The sequence below is a fragment of the Rhinolophus sinicus genome, linkage group LG10, assembly GCF_036562045.2.
Source record: "Rhinolophus sinicus isolate RSC01 linkage group LG10, ASM3656204v1, whole genome shotgun sequence".
In the NCBI taxonomy this organism is placed as follows: domain Eukaryota; kingdom Metazoa; phylum Chordata; class Mammalia; order Chiroptera; family Rhinolophidae; genus Rhinolophus; species Rhinolophus sinicus.
In genome coordinates this window covers 94,078,672-94,104,875 of record NC_133759.1, presented here as the reverse complement: position 1 = coordinate 94,104,875, position 26,204 = coordinate 94,078,672, and the positions used below count along the sequence as shown (strand labels likewise).

Here is a 26,204-nt window from a genome sequence, read left to right as displayed (position 1 = left end):
CTCCACCCACTGATGTTCCTTCAGCAATTGCAGGCCAGCTACAACAGGAGGGCACATGCAACATACACAGGGGACACCCTTAGAACACCAGAGGGGACTGCACTACTGACCCACAAGATACTTTCTACATAAGGCCATTCTTTCAAGACCAAAGAACATAGTGGATTTACATAATACATTGAAGCAAACACGGAGAGCCAGCCCAAATGAGGAGACAGAGAAATATGTTCCCAACGAAAGAACAGGACAAAAATCTAGAAAAAAACACAAAAAGAGACAAGCAAGGAAATATAAAAAATAACCAATCAAAACGGAAGAATAACATGATTGAAATGAAAAAAGATATGCTAGAAGGAATTAGCAACAGATTAGATCATGTAGAAAAAGGAATCAGCTATCTGGGAGACGAAACAGTGGGAAACACCCAAATAGAACAGCAAAAATAAAACAATTAAAAAAAAATGAAGATAATTTAATGGACCGCTGGGAAAACATTAAGTGTACCAATATTCATCATAGGATCCCAGAAGTAGAAGAGAGAGAAAAAGGGATAGAAAACCTATTTTAAGAAATAATGACTGAAAATTTTCCTAACCTGGTGAAGGAAAAAGACATACAAGTCCAGGAGGCACAGACAGTCCCAAACAGGATGAACACAAACAGGCCCACACCAAGATACATCATAATTAAAATGCTAAATATTAAAAATAAAAAGAATCTTAGTAGCTAGAGAAAAGCAGCTAGTTATGTACAAGTGAGCCCACATAAGACCACTAACTGATTTTTCAACAGAAACTTTGCAGGCCAAAAGTGAATGGCATGATACATTCAAAGTGATGAAAGGGCAAAACCTCAACCAATAATATTCTACCCAGCAAGGAGAGATAGTTTCTCAGACAAGCAAAAGCTAAAGGAGTTCATCACCACTAAACCAGCATTGCAAGTAATGTTAAAGGAACTTCTTTAAGTAGAAAAGAAAAGGCCAAAACTAAAAATAAGGAAATATCAAAAAGAAAAAAACTCACTAATAAAGACAAACTTAGTAAAATTGTGGATCAACCAATTACAAAGCTAGTAAGAAGGTTAAAAGGTGAAAGTAGTAAGGTCATGTGTAATTAAAATAATAAATTAAGGGATACTCACACACAAAAGAAGTAAAAAGTGATAACAAAAACATAAGTGTGTGGGGGGGGGGGCTAAGTAAAAATGTAGTGTTTTTTGAATGCATTCAAAATTTAATGACAGTCAACTTGGTCCCTAGTCCATTTACTCTCACCCCTGGTCATGTCTAAGTGGAATCCCCTAATTTGGTACTGGATTCATCCCTCTATCGCTCCACAATTTTCACTTCTCTCAAATAATTTTCCTCCTCTCAGTCATCACCAGATCATATAATAATGCTGTTATTTTTAGCATTTTAATAAATCTCTCTACTTTCTAACTCCCCTTTCTTTTTTTTTATTTTGTATTATTTATTTATTTATTTATTTATTTGCAGCAAATCTCATTGAAAGAGTTCCCTGTCTCCAATTCTCTCTTGGTTTTCCCTTTCCTGTAAACTGTATTCTGAGGTAGACACAGGGAATGTGAACAATCACTCAACGACCCTTTACCCAAACTGCTTTTGTCAAGGTCATTAATGATCTCCAGCCTGCTCAGCCCTGTAGACGCATCTCTTCCTTTGCCCTGGCAATATTTAATTCACGACCACTGCCTCTTCCTGATGCATCTGCTTCCCTGGGCTCCCAGGATCCCATTTATTTTCCTTTTCCCGTTCCTCCCTGCTCTGCGGCTGTTGTGTGTTGGTGCCTCTTGCACCGCAGCGCTTTGTGGAGGGCCCAGGCCTAGTCCTCACATGGCCATGCCTTGTGCATCCCCTCAGGTTCATGACGTGAGACACCATTTCTGTGCCAATGACTTCCAGATACGTACCTTCAGGCAGACCCATCTCCTGAACTCCAACAGTCTGCACTTGGGTGTCTGAGACATTTGAGACTCAACAAGTTCGAACTCCAGAGGATTTCCTCCCAAACCCGTGTTACATGCAGTTTCCCTACCTAAGTCTGTGGAAGCTCCTGTCCTTTCTGTTGCTCAGCCCCAAACCTCTTGGAGTCCATCTTTAGGCTGCTACTCCTCACCCCCTGCAGGAACTCCTGTGGGCTCTACTTTCCACACATCCAGAGCCTGAGGTCTAGAGGGTCACTGACCATCTCCACTGCCGTCCCTTGCTGTGTCCTGATTCCTGCAGTAGTCCCCCACGGGTCTTGGTGGCTCGTCTACCCAGCAGCCACCATGTTCCTTCTCATAGGTAAGCCTGCTGCTGTCACCTGTGTGTGCCTGCGGTGGCGCTCCTTTTCATGTGCAGCAAGCAGCGGGAAAGTCACATGTGGGGCCTGAGCCTCCTCCCTCACCTGGGAGGTAGCCTTCAAGGTGTCACAAAGCTGATCTAAAGTAGCGATTCGTGGAGGCTGTATAGCTCCAATTAAACAAATCCATTGAGCTGTTCAGAGGCCTTTAGGACACAGTGGAGGCTTTGATGGGTGGTGGGCATGTCTGAAATTTGATCTGATGGAAACATCTCAGTTATGTAACATCTCACAGCCTTGGATGTTGGTCCTTGACTTGGTCTTACTCATCATTTTCTCACTTAAAACACCCTCTGGCCCTTCCCCCATTCTTCCACTCTGAGCTTCACATGTCACCTTTTTTAGAGATTTCCTCCTATTTCCCATCCCCTAACCCCTCAGTCATTGAAGACCTGTCCCCATGCCTTTGTGCTTCCATTGGTTTATTCGATCCGTGTATACTGGGTCCTTTACAACCTTTCAGGGGTAGGACAGAGAACAACAGGGAGGAGCTCTGCCTTAAAGGCTTTATGGTCCAGTGGTGAGTGCCGTGCAACAATAGCCATGGGGCCTATTTAAATGTAAGTGAATTAAAATTAAATGAACAATTTAAATTCCTCAGTTATACTAGCCACATTTCAAGTGCTCACCCAACACCCACATGGAATAACTCCATCATCACAGAAAGTTCTATTGGGTAACACTGTACTAGAGGGAACAGAAATGGACGAGACCCATACTCACACACCAACACACAGAAACATACCTCACAGGAAACAAGGTAACAAATGCAGAGTAGAGAACTGAAATAGAGTGACAAAGGGTGACTGGTTGGCTTCTTTAGATAGAGGGACCAAAGGAATGTCTGAGGCGACATTTAAGCAGGAATCAGAATGAAAAGCAGAAATCCGAATATGGTGGGTGAAGGAATCGGGAAGTAGGCAGAGAACACTTCTAGGGAAAGGTCCTAAAGTAGGGATCCATTTGAAAGAACCCCAGATGGCTGCCCTGTGGCAGGGGAGAGAGTGGTAGAGAAATCTGACAGGGAGGCAGAGGCCAGATCACTGGGGCTTTGTAAATCTGGCTTAGGAATTAGGATTTTCTTTTTGTTCTTTTTCTGAAAGAGCCATGGGAAGGTTGTAAGTGGGGAAATGACAGGCTCTGATCATATGTTTACCATTTATGTCAGTCTGGCCAAGTTTATTAGTTAGTTGCTTACCTACCCGTGTCTCTGCCCTATTTCACAATCCTGGAATTTTCATCCTTAGTATATTTAGTCATATCCAGCTAGCCTCAATATAATGTTAATAATTGAATGAATTGAATTAAATGAGAAAATCCTTATCACTGACTTACTGGGCTTTGACCGAGTCTCAGATTATAGCCAAACTAGTCATAAAATCTTTGGGCTCCCATATAAATAAGGCACTAACTTCTGTGTGAGGCATATCAGAATTTGTCCCCCCACTTTTGGTGGGGGTTGAGGTGGGGTCAGTAATGTCCCCTCCAAGTATATGAAGACAAGAATAAGAGGAAAACAGGTATCCAGGAATGTGTCTATTTCTGGGTAGAACTCTCGTTACTCAGTTGGAATCAAGTGGGCAGCATCTAAAGCCAGAAAAGTTATTAAAGTACATATGGTCTGACCCTTTTATTTTATGGAAGATTAAATTTCAGCAAGTAGGCGAGGGGATAGCCTGAGCGAAGGCTCAGTGGCAGGAGGGAGCTTGTATTCAGGAAGTTGGAATAAAATCTAAGGCAGGGGACGCCTTTAACCAAGGCCAACTTCAGACAGTGAAGTCCCCCTCCCCGGGCAGGACTGGGGCAGGCTGGTCAGAGAGGGCAAACTCGAAGGAGATGGGGTGGTACAGGCCTTATATTGCCATCTGATTTTATTTCACAAGAAGCTGAAAAGCTGAGTTCTCAGGTGGGCTCTCTGGGTTTTTCAGTTTTGGCCATTAATTAAGAAATGAATTGTAAACACTTCCGCAGGGCAAACATAGTCTTCGGGCTTCCAGTTTGTAGCATTAGCTTTAGTTTTCTCCCAAGAGTAGAGGCTGCTGGAGTCAGGGACTCACATCTCTGGGCAGCCCAGGAGCCATTGCCACAGTCTGCCCAGGTCGTCGTCCACTTCTCCATGAAGCCTGTCGTGACTTCACAAAGGCTCGAAATGGAGGACCCTGCCTCCCTGGGAGGAAGTGACTGCATCATTAGACCAGAAGGGGAATTAATGATGTTCTAGGCAGGCTTCCATATGTTTGTATGGTTTAATGTTTCAGAGCAAAAGTCAGAAGGCCTCCTGTGTAACCTTTCCAAGCCTCAGCTTCCTCTTCCATGAATGGGGTTAATCGCAGCACCCGCCTAAGGGGTTCTGTGAGGATAAAATTCATGTGGGTCCTCGGCACAAAGCCCACGGCACAGTCAATTCTCTAAAAACCTTGGCTAGCATACATATTTAGGGTTAGATGTCAAAGTTCACCACAGCCTTTTTTTTCCTCTTGACTTTTTTTGTAAAATTAGTTTCAGGTTTACAAACCAATGTAATAGTTAGACATTTACACTCCTCACAAAGGGATAACCCTCCTCCCTCAATCTACTAACCCTCTGACATCGTATATAGCTGTTATAATACCACTATTCCTTATGCTGTACTCCACATCCTGTGACTACATATGTATTAAATTATAGTTGATATTCAGGTAGGCACTTGCCTTATTAGGGAGACCGCTTCATGGCCGGTGTAGATGCCTGACCACTGCACTGTATACCTGTAGCTGAAGCTGGACAATATTGAATGTCAGCCCACAGCCTTTTTGCTCATTATAATAATACTCTGAGAAGATAGAGCAACTATCATCAGCGCCATTTTACAAATGAGGAAATCAAGACTTGGAGGAGCCCAGTAACTCGCAGAGATACCTAGCTTTTTAGGTGGTACAGATGGGACCTGAACCCAAGTGTGGTCCAGACTCTGTTTCCCGACACATTCTCCTAACATCGGTCAGTAATGTAGTGTGAGATACTCCTTCCCATAGCATGACGGTGAGGCCCATGATTCACATTCTGGCTTAATTCCTGCTAATAGAGAGCTTGGCTATACAACTGAGCTCGGGGACTAACCACTGTGGCCGCAGGGCAGGAAGTACCTTGCACTCACCAAAGGCCAGTGGACTGTCACCCCCGAGGCCAAGAGTAAGTGCGCTTCTATCATTGAAAGCCTGGCCTTTGCTCTGGGCTTCCCCCCACTGAGCTGCCTCTGGTTTCCTTCCTGTCTGCTCCCCAATCAGCTGTGTGAGCGTCAGGACTCAGTTGGACTCTGTGTGGGGAAGAAGCTGGGAAGAGGGGCTGCTTCCTCGGAGGCTTTGCCTGCCTGTTGGAGCCCTCCACCACCCTGAGCTAAGGGAGGCCTGAGCCCATGCGTGGTCTCTCATCCCCAGCAGGGCAGGCTCATGTGATTCCCCCAGTCGGGAAGGAAAAGCTGCAATCTGAGAATGAATTCAGACCTGCTCCCATCCCATGTGTTGCAGGGCACATCAAGCAGTGTGTTTTCTCTTCCCTTTAGGCTGCTGCCATCATGCGTCCTTGGGGAGCTGTCACAGGCCTCCTACTACTGTGGACAGGTGAGTGGACAGGTGGGCTGGGAGGTGGAAGCACTGCGTATGGGGCAGTACACGGGGTGTGGGTGTGGGGGAGAAAGATGGATGTTCTTGGGCTTTGTTGGCAGGTCCTGAATGTGTCAGCTGGTGAACCAAGAAGCAGGCTGAAATCTTACTCCAAAGAAATTGCTTAAATGCTATGAATTACCGAATCGATGGTTAAATGCATGAGGCATGAAGCATCACACTTTGTCATATGCTGCCATTTGTGTTGAAACTAAAAAGCGGGTGGGTAAAGAACTGGGCGTGCATGGGCTTCTCAGGTGTATGTAAGAAATAGTAACTATTGTCTGTGTCTACGAGTTTTTGTTTCTCATTTGTTTGTCTTGTTCTTTTGTTGTTTTTGGTTTATATACCACATATCAGTGAAATCATGGTTCTCTGCTTTTTTTTTTTCTGACTTATTTCACTTAGCATTATACTCTCAAGATCCATCCATGTTGTTATAGTTTAGTGGTTACCAGAGGGTAAGGGGGGTGGGGGTTAGGAGATGAGGGTAAGGGGCATCAAATATATGGTGATGGAAGGAGAACTGACTCTGGGTGGTGAACACACAATGGGATTTATAGATGATGTAATACAGAATTGTACACCTGAAATCTATGTAATTTTACTAACCATTGTCACACCAATAAATTTTTTTTTTTAAAAAAAGAAAGAAATAGTAATAGTGTTGTCATGGGGTAGGAGGGGGATGGAGAAAAGTGGGGATAAAAGGCAAAAGAGACCAGTCTTTCATTGTACTATTTTGTGTTGCTTTGTTGTTTTTTTTTAAAACATGTGCAATTATTTCTTTTAAACATAAGTTATTTTAATTCAAAACATTCTATGATATAGGGGAAATTTTAGGAATAGACACTTCCTAAATTTAAAAAACAGTAATCGCTATAGGTGGGATTAGGGGGGGAGTTCACTTCTATTGTACTTTTATAAATTACTTTTTTATAATTAGCATATTATCTTTGTAATCCAAAAATGCTGTTAGGCAAAATTAAATATTAGAATCCAGTGTGAAAATAGAGTCTTGTTTTAGGTAATAATGAGCATATTATTTGCAGAGCATTTCAGAAACTCACAGCCCAGTCCTCAATAGATTAGTTGGTGAATCTCAGATTTTATTTAATGACTTGAGTGCATTTGGCAATATAGGATTTTTATGCCATGCCCCCAGGCCTGAGTTTTTGTTTTTAAGTGGTATAATTTAGTGCTTGATGGAATATTCTCCAATTCTCTGGCTTCACGAGGGGAAATGGGACTTGCTCAAGTGCTGGCTGTCATCATCCACTCATGAGAAGGGACACATGCATGAATAAGCCTTAGCTTCTCCTGGAATCATTGGAAACTCACTTTCTAAAAACTGATCTCTGAATAGTTTATTCGATTTCTTTCAGCCAACAATACTTTAACAAAACATTAGCTCTGCTTATTTTTATGAGATGACTTCATTTGCCATAGCAATTTTTAAGATTGCAGTAAAAAGGAAAAGTTAAAACTTTAAATGCTACGGCATTTTCAAAGATATTTCAACTGATACAGTGATTATATCTAGGGGAGGGCAAAGGCACATGTACGTATTACCTACTTAATAAGCACATACCAGTCAAACACAGAATGAAATACATACTTATGTATTACTGGGATGTCATTTGTTCAAATGTTTTGGAAAGAAATTTGAGAAAAAGAGATGGAAAACATTTCTGTCCTTTATTTCCATGTTTTCTCTTTTAGAAATCTACCCCATTAGGAAATAATCCTAAATACAGAAAAGAAGTTTAAATTATGATTTATATATAAACATAAAAAAGACAAAAGAGTTGATAAAGAGGATATTAACATAGATAAAATGTTTATAATAAAAATTTTAATTCAAGATATAAAATCATGATTACAGAAAAAATAAGCTATATGAAAAGGCAAAAGTGAAAATAAATGTAAAATTAAAATTTGAAGCCCCATGCTCTGTTTTCTCTTTATTTGCAGGTGCTGTGGTGTCTCACATACAAGTGCATGGAGTGGTGGGTCAGCCTGTCACGATACAGTTAATTTACTCCATAGCTGGCGGTATCACAGCCATGTGCTGGGGCCGAGGGCCATGTCCTCTCTATTCCTGCTCAAATCAACTCATCAAGACTGATGGACACCGTGTCGTCTTTCAGAAGAACAAGCGTTATCAGCTCAATGGACCCATTTCTAAAGGGAATTTGTCTTTAACCATAAAGAATGCGACCCAGGCTGACAGTGGCGTGTATTGTTGCTATGTGGAGAGCTCAGAGTCGTTTCAAGATTTGAAAAGCAACATATTATTGGAGGTGAAGCCAGGTGAGTTTGTCTTCTGTCTTCCTTTGACCACTTCAGGTGGGTGAGCGGAGATGTTTACTGTTTAGTAGTGATTTTGTCTTCCTTTAACAGTGAAAGAGGAGGTTTATACAGTGTTGTTTTCTATTACCATTGGGAAATACAATAACCTATTTATTTGTATAGAATGAAGTGTTAAAATCCACCTTAATTCAGGACTGTAGGTGGGAGGATCTTCCCAGTCAACAAACGATCTCTTAGACTGGTGCTTCAAAAATGCTGGTTAGTTCATGAAAAATCATTTACTGCTCTGTTGTGGAATATAATGAACATTTTTTATCAAGCTGAATTTATTTTGTTCAACTTAAACAACTACCCCTTTTCTCTGAGATATGTCCTAAAAATTATAAAATGATCCTTTGTATTATTTTAAAACTATTATGGAGAATTTCAAACATATAAAAGAGCTAATATTTTGTAAGATACCATCAGGTAGATATATCAGCTTTAACAATTGTCAGCATAATCTTGTTGCGTGTGCATTGTGTAAGCATATATAGTTAAACCCCAACCTCGGTTCTTGCTTGGATTTTTTTGAAGCATATCTCACCTCATGTCACAACATTGCTTGTTTAAAAATTAAAACAACGTTACTGCAATATGAAAACTTTTGCATTTCAAGAACTTTACCAGTTGCTCTTAAGAATTTCATGAAATTGAAAAACCTGGGAAATTTTGTTTTCCATTTTCCCCCAGCATTATTGAGATATAATTCACATGTAACATTGAGCGAGTTCAAGGTACACAATGTGTTGGTTTGATGCATTTATATATTGTACACTTGAAACCTATATATTTTTACTAACCGTTATCACCCTAATAAATAAAAAAAACAGAGAGAGAAAAGAAAGAGAAAACTACAAAACATCACCAAGAGAAACTGAAGACCCAAATATAGTAAAGAATATACCGTGTTAATCTGGGAAATTTATGTCTCTTCTGTCTTAATGTGGACATCCTAATAGCCTTATCATTATTTGAAAGAAGTACATTCTTGAGAAATTCCTGTTTTCTGGTGCTCCTTCTTAATGAATCTCCTTCCACTAACGTCTTATATTGACAATAGAACGCAATATCTCTGGCCCTAATATGTTGTATCTCTCTGTCTCTTTCTCCCTCTCTAATTAAAAGAAACTTTATTTTGCAAGCTGTCAATTTTTAGACTAGGCTTATTTCCCTTAGGAAGGCTAGTAAGATAAGGTCAATTCAGATGGAGAAAACAGCTGACTCTGGGGAAACTATATATGGAGGCAATTCAGGGAAGCCCAAAGAAGCTGGGGAGATAGAGCTCTGTAGACAGATGTGAGGGGGCAGCATGTGGAGAAGAAGTTATGATTACAACCATTTTGGAGTTGTGAAATCAGTTTGATCTGACTGAATTTTTAAAATAACATGGAAAGATATTCGTAGGAGACTTTTATAGTACCTAGCAACTCTTTTAAATAGGCCGGTATTTCCAAGGCCACTTCTCTATCCAGTGGGAAGTAGGTTCGTAACTAAGGCAAATTGACGCTCAGCCTCCAATTACCAATTCTTTGCTTCAGTTTTCTTGCATTTCTCTCAGGCTGAGTTCATTCTTCAACCTTCTCTTAGGGCTTTTCCTCACCAGTAGTTACCATTACACCTTTCTAGCTTCTTCCTGGGGAAGATATTGTCCACTGAAGAAGACAAATTCATTAGACAATCTGATTATGGTTTCTTATCTTTGTTGTTCCTTATGCTCATTTGATCAGATTTTTTGCATGCTTTTTTTCCCCTCTAGGTTAGATTTTAAACTGGAAGGAGGGGATTGGATTGTACTCTTTCTGAAAGCCTCTGACTAAGCCTTAGGTCAGGGTCAGCAAATTATAACCCAGGGTCAGATCACATTCAAAACAGGCCCACCAACTGTTTTATAAATGACGTTTTATTGGAATAGCCATACTCGTTCATTATACTTTCTTGATTCTGGCTGCTTTTACACTGACAGGGTTGAGCAACTGCTACAGAGAAAATGGGACGCCCAAAGCCTGACACATTTAGTGTCTGGCTCTTTACAGAAAGTTTGCTGACCTCTGCTTTAGACTAGCCTGTCTTGCATGTAATAGACTCACAAATATTTGTTAAAAAAAAGCTTTTTTCCTGTACAAGGCAAAAATTGGCTCAATTCCAAATTAAACACATTCTCTCTCAGAAAGAAGACCATTCAAGCAATTATCTATTATCCAAGGATTTCTTTTATACTTAGTAGTGTTCGTTTATACTCAGTAGTAGTTTTAAGAAAAGTTCTTATTAAAAAAAATAATAAATATATATATATATGCCTTGTGAGCAGAAAATACTCTTTCTTGAATCAGTCCTTTATTGATCTGCCTTTGTGCCAAGCACTGTGTTTGGGCTTTATTCTAGTTTGAGCTCTCTCTCTGGGTAGCTCTGACACCTTCCGTAAGTGGTTTGGAATCCTACAACCTCCGACTCTGGAAAGAGCCTGTGTTCTAGTCCACCTTCTAGAAAAATATATAAATCGTCTTTGTTATCTAGCATGTTAGTGGGTGTGAGTTCATCCTCATTTAGGTTGGAGGTCCCATGGGAAGGTACCCTGAGGACTGACTAAACTGAGTGCTATTTATTTGGTGAACATTTTGGGCCTGGAACCTGCTGTTTAAGTCTTAGCTATTCACCCCTGAGAGGACGAAGGCAGGGCCAGGCTCTAGGCATTTTCTGTACCTCACCGGTGTTTATGAAAAGACATAAATCTGGCAGACGTGGCTGGTCTTTTCAAAGTTCTTCAATGTAAATCCTGGGTATCCTTTTCACCTCTGAAACTCCCGGAATATACACTTTTCAATGCAGCTGTTTCTGTTTTGTGAGGTTTCTTTCCAGCCCTCCCTGTCAGAGTCTAGTTGACCAAGGACAAGAACTCTGTGTTTAGGGAAGATTTGTGTCCTGGGGACACACAGTGTGTCATTGTTGAGTTGAGGTACAGGCCCAGCACACAGCTCCTGTTTCCTGCTGCTTGATTCATCCTTGCTTACCTGTTGATTTCCAGCTCCACCTAAGGTCACCAGTGTTTCAACATCACATCAGGTCTCTACCTCTGCTCCTACAACGCCAGCATCCACGCAGAATCTCAAGACAGGTAAAGTCATGTGTTTCTCAGCTCAGAGGCCTTCCAATGAGAGGAAGTAGACCGCCCAGGGCATTGGGTTAAGGCGGAAGTACAATCTAGGGCAAGCGTTCTTCCCTGGGTTCCAAACTTGGTCTCCACAGGACCTGACAACCTCCTTCCATATTACATATAACTTTTGTACCTATTAGTATTTTCAGAGTGAGGGGAGCCATACTTTTTAAAAATCAGATTCTCAACGGGATTCACTGTTAGCCAAAAACATCTTCAGACCACTGATCTCGGACATCTAATGAGGATGAGGTTCATTCATATCAGTTGAGCACAAGATGATGAGGAAATTAAAATGAATGCCAGAGAATCAGGGTCAGATTCATGACATTCTTTCCTTACAAGGAGAGCTGAATGGAGATCCTTTAGTGCCCTGTGAAGTCAGAGCCTCCACGCAAAGACAGTATTTCCTTGAAGTTATCACATACTGTGTCTCCTATGTGGCAAGGATCATGCTGAATGGTTTATAAGTATTAGATCACTGAATTTTGATGACAACCCTAAGCATTGGACGTGTGATTCAATCGTATTACATGGTTGTGGGGACCCAGGCATAGGGTCTGAGTGCACTGTTGAAAGGCATATGGATAGAAGGTGTTTGAGTCAGGATTCAGTCGCCATTAAGTTGACTTTGGGCTGTAGTGACAACTATTGGATCGTGCCTTCTGTCAGGAGCACTGAGGCTATGTTTGGATGAATTTGTCCTGATCTGACATCCTCACTGAAAAAGACTTTATATAATTAGCCTGCCTTTCCATAGCAGTCAGTGACTTTACACAGTTTTCCTTCAAGCATCATTTACTTTATTATGTAGCAGAGGGACTGAAAAAAATGCTATTTATACTGACAACAAAGTAAAGATCCGATTTAAGGATTTCGGGGATTTAGAATGTACAGGCTCTGTTTTCAATTCAGGATACATGGTTCACACTTCAAATTTCTGATATTTAAGAGTTTAGGTTTAATCCAAATGGAGAAATATTTGATGCATAGATGGCGGAATAGTTTGTATTAGTTTTTAATAGTTTGACATTCTGAGGACCAGTTTAAGTTTAAAACTTCTATTTCCAGGATTACAAAGCAACTTTTAGTGAAGATTCTACAAAACTCTAATACTTGTTGACCCCTTGAGGTGGCCCTGGATTCTGAGAAACAGCAGAGATGTCACAACCTCTTAGCCAGAAAAATCTGAAGGAACATACTGATTTTCTTTGACTTCTATCAGACCTGGTTGATATTTAGCCGGGAGGGATTCGCAGCATTTGGGCTCTGAGCTTAGTTTGAAGAGAGGGCTTGAGGTGAAACCTAGGATTTTAGAGCCATAAAAGTTTGTAAGAAAAACAGCTTTGTTCCGGGCAGCTGGACATACTAGAAAATCTGTCAACTTTCTCAATATTGATTTAGCTTCTCTATACTTAGATTGACTTAGTTTGTGCCTACCAAAGGGTTTATGTTGCAAGACTGAGGTGAACACTGGAGCTAACTCAATGCAGAGACATTCATGTTTACATCCACTCCCTCCCTGAGCTCAGTGCCTCTCACGCATGCTAGTTGCCTAAAATATTATGGAATGGGTGGATATAAGGTTGTAGGAGCAGGGGAGAAAAGAAAGAAACCCACAAAATCTCACACTTGAGAAAGTGATTAAGCTCAAGAGGTCCTTCACACAGATTTAAATTGGAAAGACTGATCATTTGACTTTCTTATGTTGTCCGCTTCTTAGTTCCTAAAGAACACTACATCGTATTAACAGGGTGTAGTATTAGAGCAAAACAGGGAGACAGTTCAGAACATGAGAAAGGATGATGTTGAAATGTGAAGACTATGGTGGGAAAGAGGGAACAGAAAGAACAATGAGAGGCAATAATGAAAGCCCAGCTTCGAGAATTCTTGTCCAGCCAGCACCACTAATTTGCTCCAAAATTCTGTGGTGCTCTAAGGGGGAGGACTATAAAAATCTTATAAAGAGGCTAGTGATGTACTCTGCATGGAAGGTGAGATATCTGATAGAAAATGAAGCAGTGCTTTCAAGAAAGCAAAGGGGCACGTAGCCCTGGGTTGGAGAATTCTTAGTGAAACTATGGGTGAGTAACGGAAGATGAGTCAGATAACACAGGAAATTAGTCTTACTAAAGGAGTGACTGAAATGCAACTACAGAAGGAGTTCGGGTCAAGATCTACTGGGAACCTCAATTTGGGGGCTGTGAATCATTACCGAGGCTAATATTGAGCAATATAGACACCTTGAGGAGACTTCAAGGAATTAAATATAGTGAGTATGTATCCTTTGCTGGTCCATATGTCATGTCTCTGGAAAGATATCTGGATGGATAATCGGGAATTCGACTAAGGCCAGAAAATCCAGATTGGGGTTGACGTGAAGAGGGGAGGGCAGATTAATGCAAACTCCCAGGGCCTGTTCCATGAAAATGAACATGTCACTTGTATGGATAATAGCTTAGTTGGGTGCCCTACAGAAGATGCCCTGTTGTGGGCTTTATACATTTAGGGGAATCCTAGGAGTATGAAAAGTGTGAAATAATTCTATCTATAAATAACTATCCAGATCGTTATCTAGATGAGATTTATTCCTGGTAATAAATAGGTGGTAGTGCAATGCCTCAAGGTCAGCTTTGAACACATTTCTAATAAAGAGTGAAAGTAATTCCTGATTCTAGTTTTGATGTCTGCTTTTTTGGAGGTATGGGAATTTTTGTGCAGAGTTGGGACATTGCTCTTTCATTCTTTTCATTCCAGATACTACTTCGTCTTCTCCAATGATGACAGTAGAAACTCAGCCTATCACAACACAGGAAACAAATACAAGCAGCTTACCAGTGAACTCTTGCCTAACAGGTAACTTCATTTTCTTTCCTGAACACCTAAGGCATTCAGTTTTCACAATCATTGACATATTGTGAAGAGCACATATGGAGTAAGACAGATCTGACCTGACATGAACCAGTTTTGACTTCAAACTTATTACTTGGTTTGCTCCGTTGGACCAGAGCCATAAAACAATTAAATCCAGTCAAACTGCTCAACTGTGTTTATGTTTCCTTCTCAGCCCCAGAGCCTTAAATATTAGCAGGAGGCTTTTCTGCTACCTTGTCAGGCTTGCAAATGGACACTTTGTGACGGGTGATGACACCCACGCTGACATCAAAGAGGCACGCCCCACTGAGAATCGGCCATTCCCCTCCAAAAAGTCTTCCCCACTCTGGGCAAGTCCCATGTAATCTCTAGTCTTTCAAAGTGTGAGATTGACTGGTCTTTCATGTGGTGGAGAAAGGTTATACTGATTCCTGCCATCTTTCCCAGCTACCTCTTGTTACCCCTGGTGGTAAGTGTGGAGCGTGTCACGTGCTGAACCCCTGTGTAATGCAGAGTGGCTATGTGTGCTTGTCTTGTGCTGCATCCAACAAGGTGAAACCTTGCAAAACTCCTCCTGTGTGTGACTCAGCGTACTCGGGAGCTGCCAGTCTGTAGGGGGCCACCCCATGGCCTACCTTTGAGAATCATTCCCACAACACAGTTAATTTAAAATGGACCTCCAGTGAGGTTCACAGAGTGACCCATTCTGGTGGGATTAGATCATGGTGACGTGGTTATGAAAATAGAATCTGTAGTGCAATCTGTTTCAAGACACATAAACAAAGAGAAAATGGATAAGAACATGAGGTAACAGCAGTAAGAGCAGCTGCACCCACACTTTTAGGGGGTGTGAGGAGGTAGAAAGTAGGAGTAGGGAATCATTCTCTAGAATGTCCTGTCACTAATACCTGGACAAGGTAGAGCTTTCCAGGGTGAAACAGACTTGGGAGCAGCTGTGTTTCCATGGCCTTCGACAGCTGCCATCTTGGCAGTGTAGCTGAGGCTCCGGAACCAAATCCTCTCTGTGCCCAAGTCAGCCTTCACGGGCTGAGGCCTCTCAGAAGCGAAGAATGTTAGGGCTAGAAGGGATTTGGGTTGTCATATGGCCTGCCCCACACTTGACAGTGTATGTGCCAGGAATCTGTCATATGTTATCTCATTTAATGTTTTCAAGGCAGCCCTTATTTATTGCCATTGCCAGACTGGGGAGGCCCTATAGTTCTGTTTTGGAGACAGCTCCTGATTTCACTGCCAGTTACTAGCTGGGTGCCCATGGACAAATTGTTGCATTCCTCACTGGATCTTTATGCTGACTGAAGAGTATGATTTTTGGAAAGTGCATGGCTAGTTTTCTTGCCCCCACTGCTTCTTGCATTATAACATCGTAATATTGAGTAATAGCTGATATTTATCCTGTATGATATTAAGTGCTTTACATGCATCACCTAATTTCATAACGTTATGAGATGGGTGATGTTGATAGTTTGTAATTGTAGTTCAAGGTTACCCTAGGTAGAAATAAATAAGTATGTGTATGCAAAAAACCTTGATCATGGTCACATTCCTAAGGGACATTGTGAACACCAAACTCAAATTTCATCTGAGTCAAGTCCATGCTGTCTTTAGTGCCTCATGCCATTCTGTACCTGAGGGACTTATTTAATGTCATAATACAAGTCACAAAGATAGTCGAAACTATAGATATTACATAAGCCTAGATATGTATGGCCTTATGCTGAAGGTAGTCTCTGAATGAGGAAAATGTAAACACACAAATAAAGATATTGGGGGATAGGGTTATTTTAATTTCATCACAATTGAGTTGTTTTTTTATGGCTTAGTCAGTAGTTAGGGAATTTCAAAGACCTCTAGCACTTTCATTTCATAGGAGTGCAATGTGTGTTCTGGTTATCAGCAGAGGCTCTTGTCATTGACGGAAGTTGGAAACTAGTTTAACCATTCCACTTTGTTTCCTCATTTATAAAATGGGATTAAGAAAGTTGTCAAAAGGATGTAATATGCTTAGTATATGGTAGATGCTCTGTAAAAAGAGAATTCTACATTTGACCTATACTTGCCTAGCAAGGCCAGCGACATGATACAAAATACGTATTTCAAAGCACTATGAAAACGTGAATACTCAAAACTAATGAATGATCCTTTGATATTAGATTTTAGGTAGTGTAAGATATATTGGTCTCGTGGCTGGTATATGTGTAACACATTTTCTACAGTGCTTCTGGATCCCTATCGAGGCACATTGGCACATTACGTAGGAGTGAAATGCCACCTGGTTTAGATATCTTAGAACACTCTACTTACAGTTTGAATGTAAAACCAATGTAATGTCCATTCTGAGTAGAGGAGTTTGATCTTTAGATGTGCATATGGTCTCTATGCCCTCATTGACAGGTTCTTAGTTGGCATGAAAATATTGGTTACCTACCTTTAAGTGGCATTTTTAACCTGATTTCAAGAATAGCCTCTATGCCCCTGAAATTGGAGGTAAAACTTTGCATGTAATACATTTTTTCCCATAAAGATGTAAAAAGGGCATCCATTTTCACGGGGTCCATGACAAAATGGTTAAGAAACACAACTTATAAGATAAATTATTAACATTACTACCTAGGTGTAGCTCTTGCAACGCCTGCCTTATTTGGCCAGATGATTATTCAACTTTTCCTTCACCACCAGAGAGCAGTGTGAATATCATTACTGTCTGCAGGGAGCATTCAATGTTTTTTGTAATTCTGATTGCTCTTCCTTTTTGTTGAGCAGATGGGAATGGCACTGTGGCAGAGCCTTCAGATGGCGTTTGGGAATACAATCAAACTGTAAGCATGTTCCTTCCTATTTTACTAGCCAGACTCGCTTATATGTCTCCCTGGAAGCAAGTTAGTATTTAGTGATAACTTCTGTGAGACTAGCCCACAGATTGGTTCTTTGCGGTTAAAAGACAAAGAAGATAAGAATCTGTTCCTTAAATAGGGATGCTTTAACTCATTTGTAAAGTTCATACATATCTACATGTAGACCAGTTTTTTAGAGATGCTGATAAATAATATTTTACACACACACACACACACACACACACACACAGACACACACACACAACACACACACACAAATTCACACATTACAGACTTTCCCCTGGCCAAAAATTGGAATAAGAAGAATGAACGAATTTAAGAAGAGTGAGTTAGCATAACACCCCAGAAGACTTCAGTTACCATTACGCGAATGCCGTGCTTTGAGTTACTGTGGTGGCATGGAGGACCATTCCAAACAAAAATATTATGCAAGTGAAAGTTCCTTGCTTAAACATAGGCCCGCTACTATTCTTTTCCAACCCAATTGCCATCCTGTATAGAAACTTTTTTACTATACCCTAACCTCTCCATAGGTTGATTTTTTAAGGTATTAATTCTGTTTGCATGTGGTGAGACATGACAACACGACCATAGTAAGAGAAATTCAAGCTCAGACAAAATGGGGTGTTTAGGGTCAGATTACTTTTTATTTTTAACCTTAGTTACAATGAGAACACTACATTGGAGTGATATGAGATATGTTAACAACTTGTATGATGTGGACGCTGATTGATCTGATGGATGTGGGCTGAATTTCTGCATCCCTTCTAAATGTCAGAACTGCCACTATGCAAACGATTATTATATTGCTATGGCCAGAAGTATGCTGAATTGAAAAAAATCACACATTCTGAATGGTGAGCTTGTTCTTGACCTCAGTTATCTGTAGGTCAGGTATGTTTAGTAACAAGTGGAAGCAATTTTGAAGCAAGTTCATAATAGGTAGTAGCAAAATTGTGAGCGTTTTGTGCCTTGATTCTGAGGATGTCAAGATGAAAACACACAACATCTATTTGACCCAATAGGTCAACCTCCTGGATTCTGTCTTAAGGAGAGAATTGAATGAATACATGAAGATGTATGAGAAAAGATGTATATTTGTGCTATTGGTAATCATGGAAATGTTATAAACAACCTCAGTGTTCAATAGTAAGGGCTTAATTATTTAGTCTGATAAGCAGGTCCTAATATTGCCATTAAAAATATCGTCACTTGTATTACAGAATTGTACACTTGAAACCAATGTAACTTTACTAACCATTGTCAGCCCAATAAATTTAATTAAAAAACATGTTATTACTGCAGTGCATTTGCTGTCATGAGAAGAGTGTTGCATTGATTGTTAAGTGAAAAAACTATGTCTTAAAATGGTATCTATTTTATAATATATATTGAATATAGTAATTATTTCTGTTAAGAAAAAACCACTTGAAGGGTAAAATTCTAAAAATGTATACAGTATGATAAAAAATGGATTCTGACTCCAGAGTTTAAATTTTTATGCATCGGGAGTCTTGATCCTCTCTCTGATCTTCTGCTTTCTTTCTGTTAAAATATCTACCCTGTGGAATCTTTTTAGGATTTGAGCTAAGCATGATGTCTGGAATATTTTGGGCTTATTCTAGAAGGGGTGATCCCTTACAAACTATACCAGGAGATTTAAAAAAATTTCTGCATTTGCCTTTCTACACAAGTGTACAGCATTTTAGATTAATTGTTGATCAGGGCCAGTCTGTGAGCAGCTCATTTCAAGTCCATTTACATAGACATAGATCGAGTCTTGAATTATAGTTTAAAAAGTAAGGACTGTACCAAGGACCAAATTCTATCATGGAGCACATTCAGATAACATTAGATAACATCACCATGTCAACTTATATTTAAACAAAAATTGCTGTTTTAAATATTATAAGAGGATATGTTTATGGAAATAGATTCTTGATGTTTAAAATATGGGTAATTTTCATATAATAAAGAACAGCCTTTGAAGCATACAAATTCAGCTTTGACCAATGCATGAACCTACATAAATACTACTCTGAGCAAGATATTAAAAAAATTCACATACCCAAAGACATTTTGAATTGAAATTGTTTTAGAATTTCACCATAGTTACAACCTCAGATCCTTCAGTCTTACCCCTCATGATCTAGAAGTAGCCAAGGGCAAATAAAGATAAATTTGTCTGAGTATATTATTTTAGGAAATGTTTTCACCCATAATTCTAACAAGATGCCTTTTCGATCTCCTGATGTTTCCTTAGCACGTGTGCCCGGAAGAAAAGGAATGGATGACCACCAGTGAGGCACTCTGCATTGGAATCTCCATTCTCGCTGTGCTATTGCTCACTATTTTGGCTGCCATCGTTACCAAAAGTAAGTCCTGTCAGGAATGTGCATAAAAGAACAGAGTGAGGGTTCTAGAGCCAGACTGCCTGGGTTCAAGCTGGTCCACACACTGCAATTTTGATTTCATGTAACTTCTCTGTTTCATAACCTCTTGTTCTGTTTTTCTTATAAGTATTAACCCATGAAAAAAAATGAAATTTAAATTCTCCATAGGAGATATTAAACATAAAGAAATAAGAGTTTGTTGGGTAGAGCTGGAATTTGGAAGACAAGAAACCATTATACTATGTAAGGCTTGTTTGCTCATCTTTCTCCTCTCCCCTCAAAGCCCAGTTTTTGTTCCCATGAAGGATCTTATTGTTGAGTGTTTTACAACACTCACTTAACTGAAGAGGAAAACGGCACATTAGAAGGGAAATAGATTTCAGGGGTAAAGGTAGAATAAAGGGTTTCAAAAAGCAGCCGTCCACCATTTGTGTGTGTGTGTGTGTGTGTGTGTAACTGGCCTCCATGAAAGAACCACAATCATCCATTAAAAAAATGAAATCTAATAATTAATAATTGCATTAAAGTAAGCTGAGCGATGTGTGTGAATACACTGAACCATTAATGAACATGAGATAGTTTGCACTAAGCAGCTTGTTTGGGTTGTACGTATTCAAAATGAATTACCTGAAGTTACCAGGGAAGAGCCTAGTCTGTTTTTGGTTTTGTTTTGTTTCATTTTAAACATTCTTCTAAATTTATTTTTTTTCAGGCTCTGGTTCTGTATTAATTTTGTTCATGTTAAAGTAATAGCAGAAATAACATACTTGTTTAGAAAAAGATCTCATGAACTCTGGCTGACATGTTTAATTTTCTTTTCAATTTCTCCTCAATTTAGAATATTTATGCACGAGAAGAAAGGTGTTACAAATACAGTAAGTTTTAAAGGGTTTGTGTCAATGCCTTTTGATGTTCCTCCTCTAATAAAAACCAAGAAAATGCTTTCTCTGTCCCTCTTCTCTTGCTCCTGAACTCTCCGTTTTACACCCTGGATCCTGAAAAATCTAGTTTAATGAGTCCCTCCTTTGCTGTCCACACCTTCTGGTGACATTATTAGCTTTCTTTATTCCCCTGGACTTGTGCCAGAAGCTACTACAGAAAATGCACCTCAAGCCTAACCTCTTAGAGTAAGGGAACTAAATCACAAATTTTGTTTGATGAAACATCCAGATGACTTGTTTGGTTTATTCTTGATCCGGGACTTTGTTTATTGAATGCCTGTTGTATTCCAAGGAGATGAACAAAACAGACAGAAGACATATAAGCAAATCAACAGGGTCCTTTCAGTGCTTCCAGAAGAATAGTGTGGGGAATGAGGAGCAGGGTAAGGGGCTGTGTGAGTGAGCCCTGAAGGAGCAGAAGGCCGCTCTGCAAAGACTGGAGGAAGACAAGACAACTCCAGGCTGAAGAAATGCCAAAGACTGTGGTGGCGCAGTGCGTCCCCACAGGTCCCCCATCCCCAGTTCACCCCCAGCCTGCTCTGCTCCTTCACATGGGTTATCTGGCCTCACAGGCACGTGAATTGACCATTTTTGTAATCCACCCTGCTGCCCAATGAAAACTTCAGTCTCCTTTACTTGCATCCACGCCCTGTGGTCATCTGCCCGAACATCTTTAATGGTGCGAAACCACTGTTTATTTCCAGCTCCAAGTAACCTGCTTCATTAAGTCCAGTGTGGGCTTCCAGCAAGGTCTTTCTCTGATTCAGAACACTTCCCTGTGAGGCTGCCATCCATCCTTCCTAGTTCCCTCTCATTGGATGTCGGTCTTCCCTATTTCTTAGTTAATTACACGAGCCCACCCACAGAATGTGCCTTGAACAATACCCAGGACATGATTAGTGCTCCATAAATGGTGCCTTCAATTATTGCAATCATGCCCTTCACATCAATAAACTGTGAGATAGGCACTATTATTCTCAGTGTATAGATTGGAAAGAGGTTTAGAAAAGTTAAGTGACATCCAAGGTCACTCCTCATAGCAGGTAAAGGACTCCATCTTGGGTCTTTTAGAGTCCAAACCCCAAACTTACAGGAGTTTTTTGATTATCTGAGTCTGAGGATGGAGGGGAAAAAAATACTCCTTAGAGGCAGAAAAACATGGAATATAACATCCTTTTAGTTGATTGCTGTCCTTTCACTGTTAAATGTTTTTAAAGGTCTATTTTTGTCACTTAATCATAATTAAATAAAATATTTATTGTAGAAAATGTTTAAGATATGAAAAAGCAAAACAAAGAACCCAACGAGAGGAGCATTTTCTCATGACATTTTTGTGTGTGTTTCGTTTTGGCAGCTATATCACACTGACTCATTTCAAGCTATTGACACCTAAACTATATTCACACATGTATGACTGATCCATTTAAAGATCAGAGTTGAATGAAGACTCAGTACATTCCATATCATTTCTGGGCAGGCTTCTGTAATAAACACATCGCTATATACAAGAAAACACGAGCTATGTCAAAACTCTACACATAACCTTTTTGTATACTTGATGTGTGAGTGTATGTTATGAAAAGCATCTAACGGGGTGGCCAGTTAGCTCAGTTGATTAGAGCAGTGCTCTTAACAACAAGGTTGCCGGTTCAGTTCCTACATGGGCCACCGTGAGCTGCGTCCTCCACAACTAGAATGAAACAACTACTTGAGCTGGTCCTGGAAAAACACACTTACAATAAATAAAAGTTTAAAAAATAACAATAATTTAAAAAAGCATCTAACCATTAGCGTTCGAATTCTGACCATAAGGACACGGTAAGATTTTTGACACCATGATCCATTATACACTTACGTGAAACAACACTATTTTACTACATCCAGTATGCGCTGATAGTTTGTATTTTCTGTTTATCTTAAATTCAGGATGTAGGCTACTTTATAGATTTAATAACCCTCTCTAAAATCTCACAACCCACATTTAGAAAAACACCAGCTAAACCACTTCTTAGCCACCTTTGACAACATGCGTCTTGAGTTAGTATTTCACTTTGATATCTGGTTTCTCTTTTAGATTATTATTTTTTGTATTCTATTACATGAATCTCTTGAAGGATACTAGTCAGAATACGTCTTAGATTCTTGTTTTTGTTTTTCTTTAAATCCTACTTAGGCTTTCTACCTGCTTATTAAACACACTTTCCTGCCACTTACTATTCACAACTCTTGAAGCTTCTAATCATTTCATAGGCTGTGTGAATGGGGCTCTGGGAGTTGCAAATAAACAAATGTGCTGCTCATTATTTAGAAGATATTGGCATTTACTCTGTTTCCCTGAAAATAAGACCTAGCCGGACCATCAGCTCTAATGTTTCCTTTGGAGCAATGATTAATATATGGGCTGGTATTATATCATATTATATTATATTATATTATATTATATTATATTATATTATATTATATTATATTATATTATATTATATTATATTAGACCCGGTCTTATATTATATTAAAATAAGACCAGATCTTATATTAATTTTTGCTCCAAAAGACGCATTAGAGCTGATGGTCCGGCTAGGTCCTATTTTCGGGGAAACACGGTATCTTACTCATGTTATTCTTTTTATAGGAAGTTGTCATCGAATGACCCTTGGACTGGAACTTTGCAAAATCCTGCTGTAGTGCACTACCAAGCACATGAGAATATCTAGTTTGAGAACAACGTGCATTCAGTCCCCGTCCCGCTAAAGCTACATGCCCTTGATCACAGAAGACAACGACCATATGTCACCATGTCACGGTTCTTTTAAGTTCCAGAATGATTTTTTTTTTTGGTCAATTTCCCATCGTATTCCAGCATGTAAGTGATGTTGGGTAGAGTGTCTCTAGCTCATCTGTGTAAAGGCAATACTATGGGTAAGGTACTCTGAATTTTTAATACTAAAATTTGCTCAATCTTTCTCTGATAGCAGAGCTTTCTCCCAAACATGAAGTGAACACTTTAGTATTGTATATTCTCTTTAGGCCAAATGAATCCTGTGTCCTTCAAGAATTCTTACTGGGGAGGTAGCAAAAGAACTTCTAGTCACCAAAACTGCCAAGAAGTGTTCATTGGGACATAAAATCAACAAATCAGATTTGTTACTTAAATGACTTCATTTGGAAACAGTCCATGATTATTTCTTAGTTTTTATCTTGCAACTCCAAATGTTACATTTCTTAGATGCCCCTAGGGTTTCAAATTATGGAGGTGCACAGGTTTTTATTTCTCTCTGGAAGAAATAAATTCAGTGTGATTTCACCATTAGGTCTTTTTTTCGTGGCTCTGAAATATAAGTTTTCAAGTGCTTTCTCTGGAATCAGGATGAGTATTTTAGAAGTTAGAAGAAGTTAGGCTAGTGCATGGACCAAGGAGATAGCAGGGGAAGAAAATCAACTGCCATGTGGTTTAATACATGTATGTTATTTTTGTTACATCTGTACCATGGTTCTAGGCACTTAGGTAGACAACTGTCAGGGAATCTGAGCTAATTTTTAGAATGATGCAGAGCAGAGATAAATGAAAGGAAAAAAAGAAAGAGAGAGAATAGGGAATAAGGATTCCTGTCTCAGAAAAGTTACTTTGAAAATATAATAGTGTTGTTTGAGGGTATTACTTCTTTCAACTGAAATTCTAAATTGTCCCCAAACAACCTTGACTTTAAAAATTGGTTTGGAAAGATGAAGGGTTTATTTCATATCAAATCAATTCCAATGCTATTCCTTTTTCACAATTGAATTAAATTTTCGGTTTTGCCAAGAGTTAAACAAAGGCTAAAGGTAAGGATATTTTTAGGCACCAGAAACATTTCTACGTGGCAGTTAACGAGGCTGGATATCAATTTCAATGTGAGTAAATTCTGAAGTAACTCATGCTTGGGGTTCAGAGCTGCTAATACCATAGTGGTCGAGGAGAGGAGAATGCTTGTTTTTGAAGACAACAGTTATGACAAGGTTCTAGAGAATTCTAGGGACATTAATAGGACCTCTGAATAAAGGTTATAAGGGCAAATAAGATCGTTAAGCATCACATACCGGGTTTCCCAAATGGGGCCAGGCTGCTCTAGTCTAAAAAAGATTGTCCAAACTACAGTGTTTTTGAAGTCAAGACAACATGCATGAGCACGGAGGTTTCAGATAAAGCTCAGATTTGTGGCTTCTCTGGAAAGACCTGGCAACACTGAGCTATAATCCTATGGAGTCGGGACCCCATTAGATGACATCACATCCCCTCAGCCCTCAGCGTACTTTGCCTGCATGCCCACTTTGTTACCTGTGGGGCTTTGAATTTATGAGGCCTACTCTATTCCCCACACCTTTCCCGGAGACTTACAAAGGCACATTAAAGGCTCTGGTACCTGGTTAACATGTTTGGTCCAGCATTTCCAAAACTTGTTTGAAACCCATTAGCACAGTGACTATGGGCTTGCCCAGTAGCATTCTGTGAAACAGTGTGTGTGTTGTGGGGAAGCAGGGGGCACAGAAGTAGAAATAGGGCTTAAGTTCCTGTCCTAATTCTTAACAATAACATTGGATGACATTAGGGCAAATTGTTCTTTATGCCTTAATTTTTATATCTTTTATAGATAATTATTTCCACATCTACATCAGTGTACATGTACAGTAGTATTCCAAATCCAGTGACATGTTACTTGTGAAAGTATGAAAAGTAGAAAACACTACAAAATGAAAAAGGGTGTTTTTTTTTTTGGTGAGTTTGTAGTAGTAGCAGATCTAGCAGTAGTGCTCAGCAATAATTTCAATGGAGTTGCATTCATAAGTCTCCTTATATATTTCCTCTTTTTATTTTTGAAGTGTTTGTTTTGAAAAAGCTGTTATTGGGCCATTTGTCTATTATTTAGTAGTTTTGAATATAATTGTCAATAACTGAGTGGGCAGTGGGTTAGACGTAGGGCAGGTGTTTAATTAATGTTTAATTCTTTTCTGTAACTATTAATCTTGTATACTGTTTTGACTTTTGTTTTTGATCCTTTAAGACAGTTGAGATTTCATTTTCTACAGTCTGTCTTGGGACATTAGCACATGGGTGCAATTAACACCATGTATTTAAACTTCGGAAATGTTGCCCATCTTTAAAAAGCAGCAGAACCAATCTTTCACTGATGGCTGTGAAGATCATTTTGTGATTACACGGAAGTGTGAGGGTCTCCTAGTTTCATCATATGCACACTCACCAATAGATGGGATTTTTGTTTTCATTCTGAAAATGGACTTCTTTTCTCGCCCCGTCAGTTAGGCGGGCCAGCATCTTCACGTTGGTGTGGACTCCCAGGACAAGGGCGGGGGGACAAGATTTGAGAGTCAAGTGTGCCTGGCATAGTCTTGAGTCTGGGGTGGAGCACAGAACCAGGCTGAACTCCAGTTCCCCAGGAGCTCCAGTTTAGTGGGAGGAACCCCCAAACCGTCAATTCTGGTTCTGGTTATTGCTTCGGAGATAGAGGATGTAGTGATAGAGCCAGGCTTCTGAACAGTGGATTTGGGGTCAGATAACTCTTTGCTGTGGGGCTGTCCTGTGCATTGTAGGATGTTGAGCAGCATTTCTGGCCTCTA

The 26,204-nt window shown here is 39.8% G+C and overlaps 1 protein-coding gene across 2 annotated transcripts in view; it reads left to right on the top strand.

Annotated features, from left to right (window-relative positions):
- The window catches only part of HAVCR1 (hepatitis A virus cellular receptor 1), a 32,812-nt gene extending 6,608 nt beyond the window's left edge, over positions 1 to 26,204 (top strand). For both annotated transcript variants that reach the window (XM_074313838.1, XM_074313837.1), the window contains 8 exons: positions 5,908 to 5,965; positions 7,982 to 8,320; positions 11,385 to 11,474; positions 14,271 to 14,369; positions 17,169 to 17,224; positions 19,524 to 19,635; positions 20,492 to 20,528; positions 23,224 to 26,204. In XM_074313838.1, coding sequence (XP_074169939.1) covers positions 5,920 to 5,965; positions 7,982 to 8,320; positions 11,385 to 11,474; positions 14,271 to 14,369; positions 17,169 to 17,224; positions 19,524 to 19,635; positions 20,492 to 20,528; positions 23,224 to 23,305 — 861 coding nt within the window. In that variant the 5' untranslated portion in view covers positions 5,908 to 5,919 and the 3' untranslated portion in view covers positions 23,306 to 26,204. The remainder of the gene's footprint in view (positions 1 to 5,907; positions 5,966 to 7,981; positions 8,321 to 11,384; positions 11,475 to 14,270; positions 14,370 to 17,168; positions 17,225 to 19,523; positions 19,636 to 20,491; positions 20,529 to 23,223) is intronic.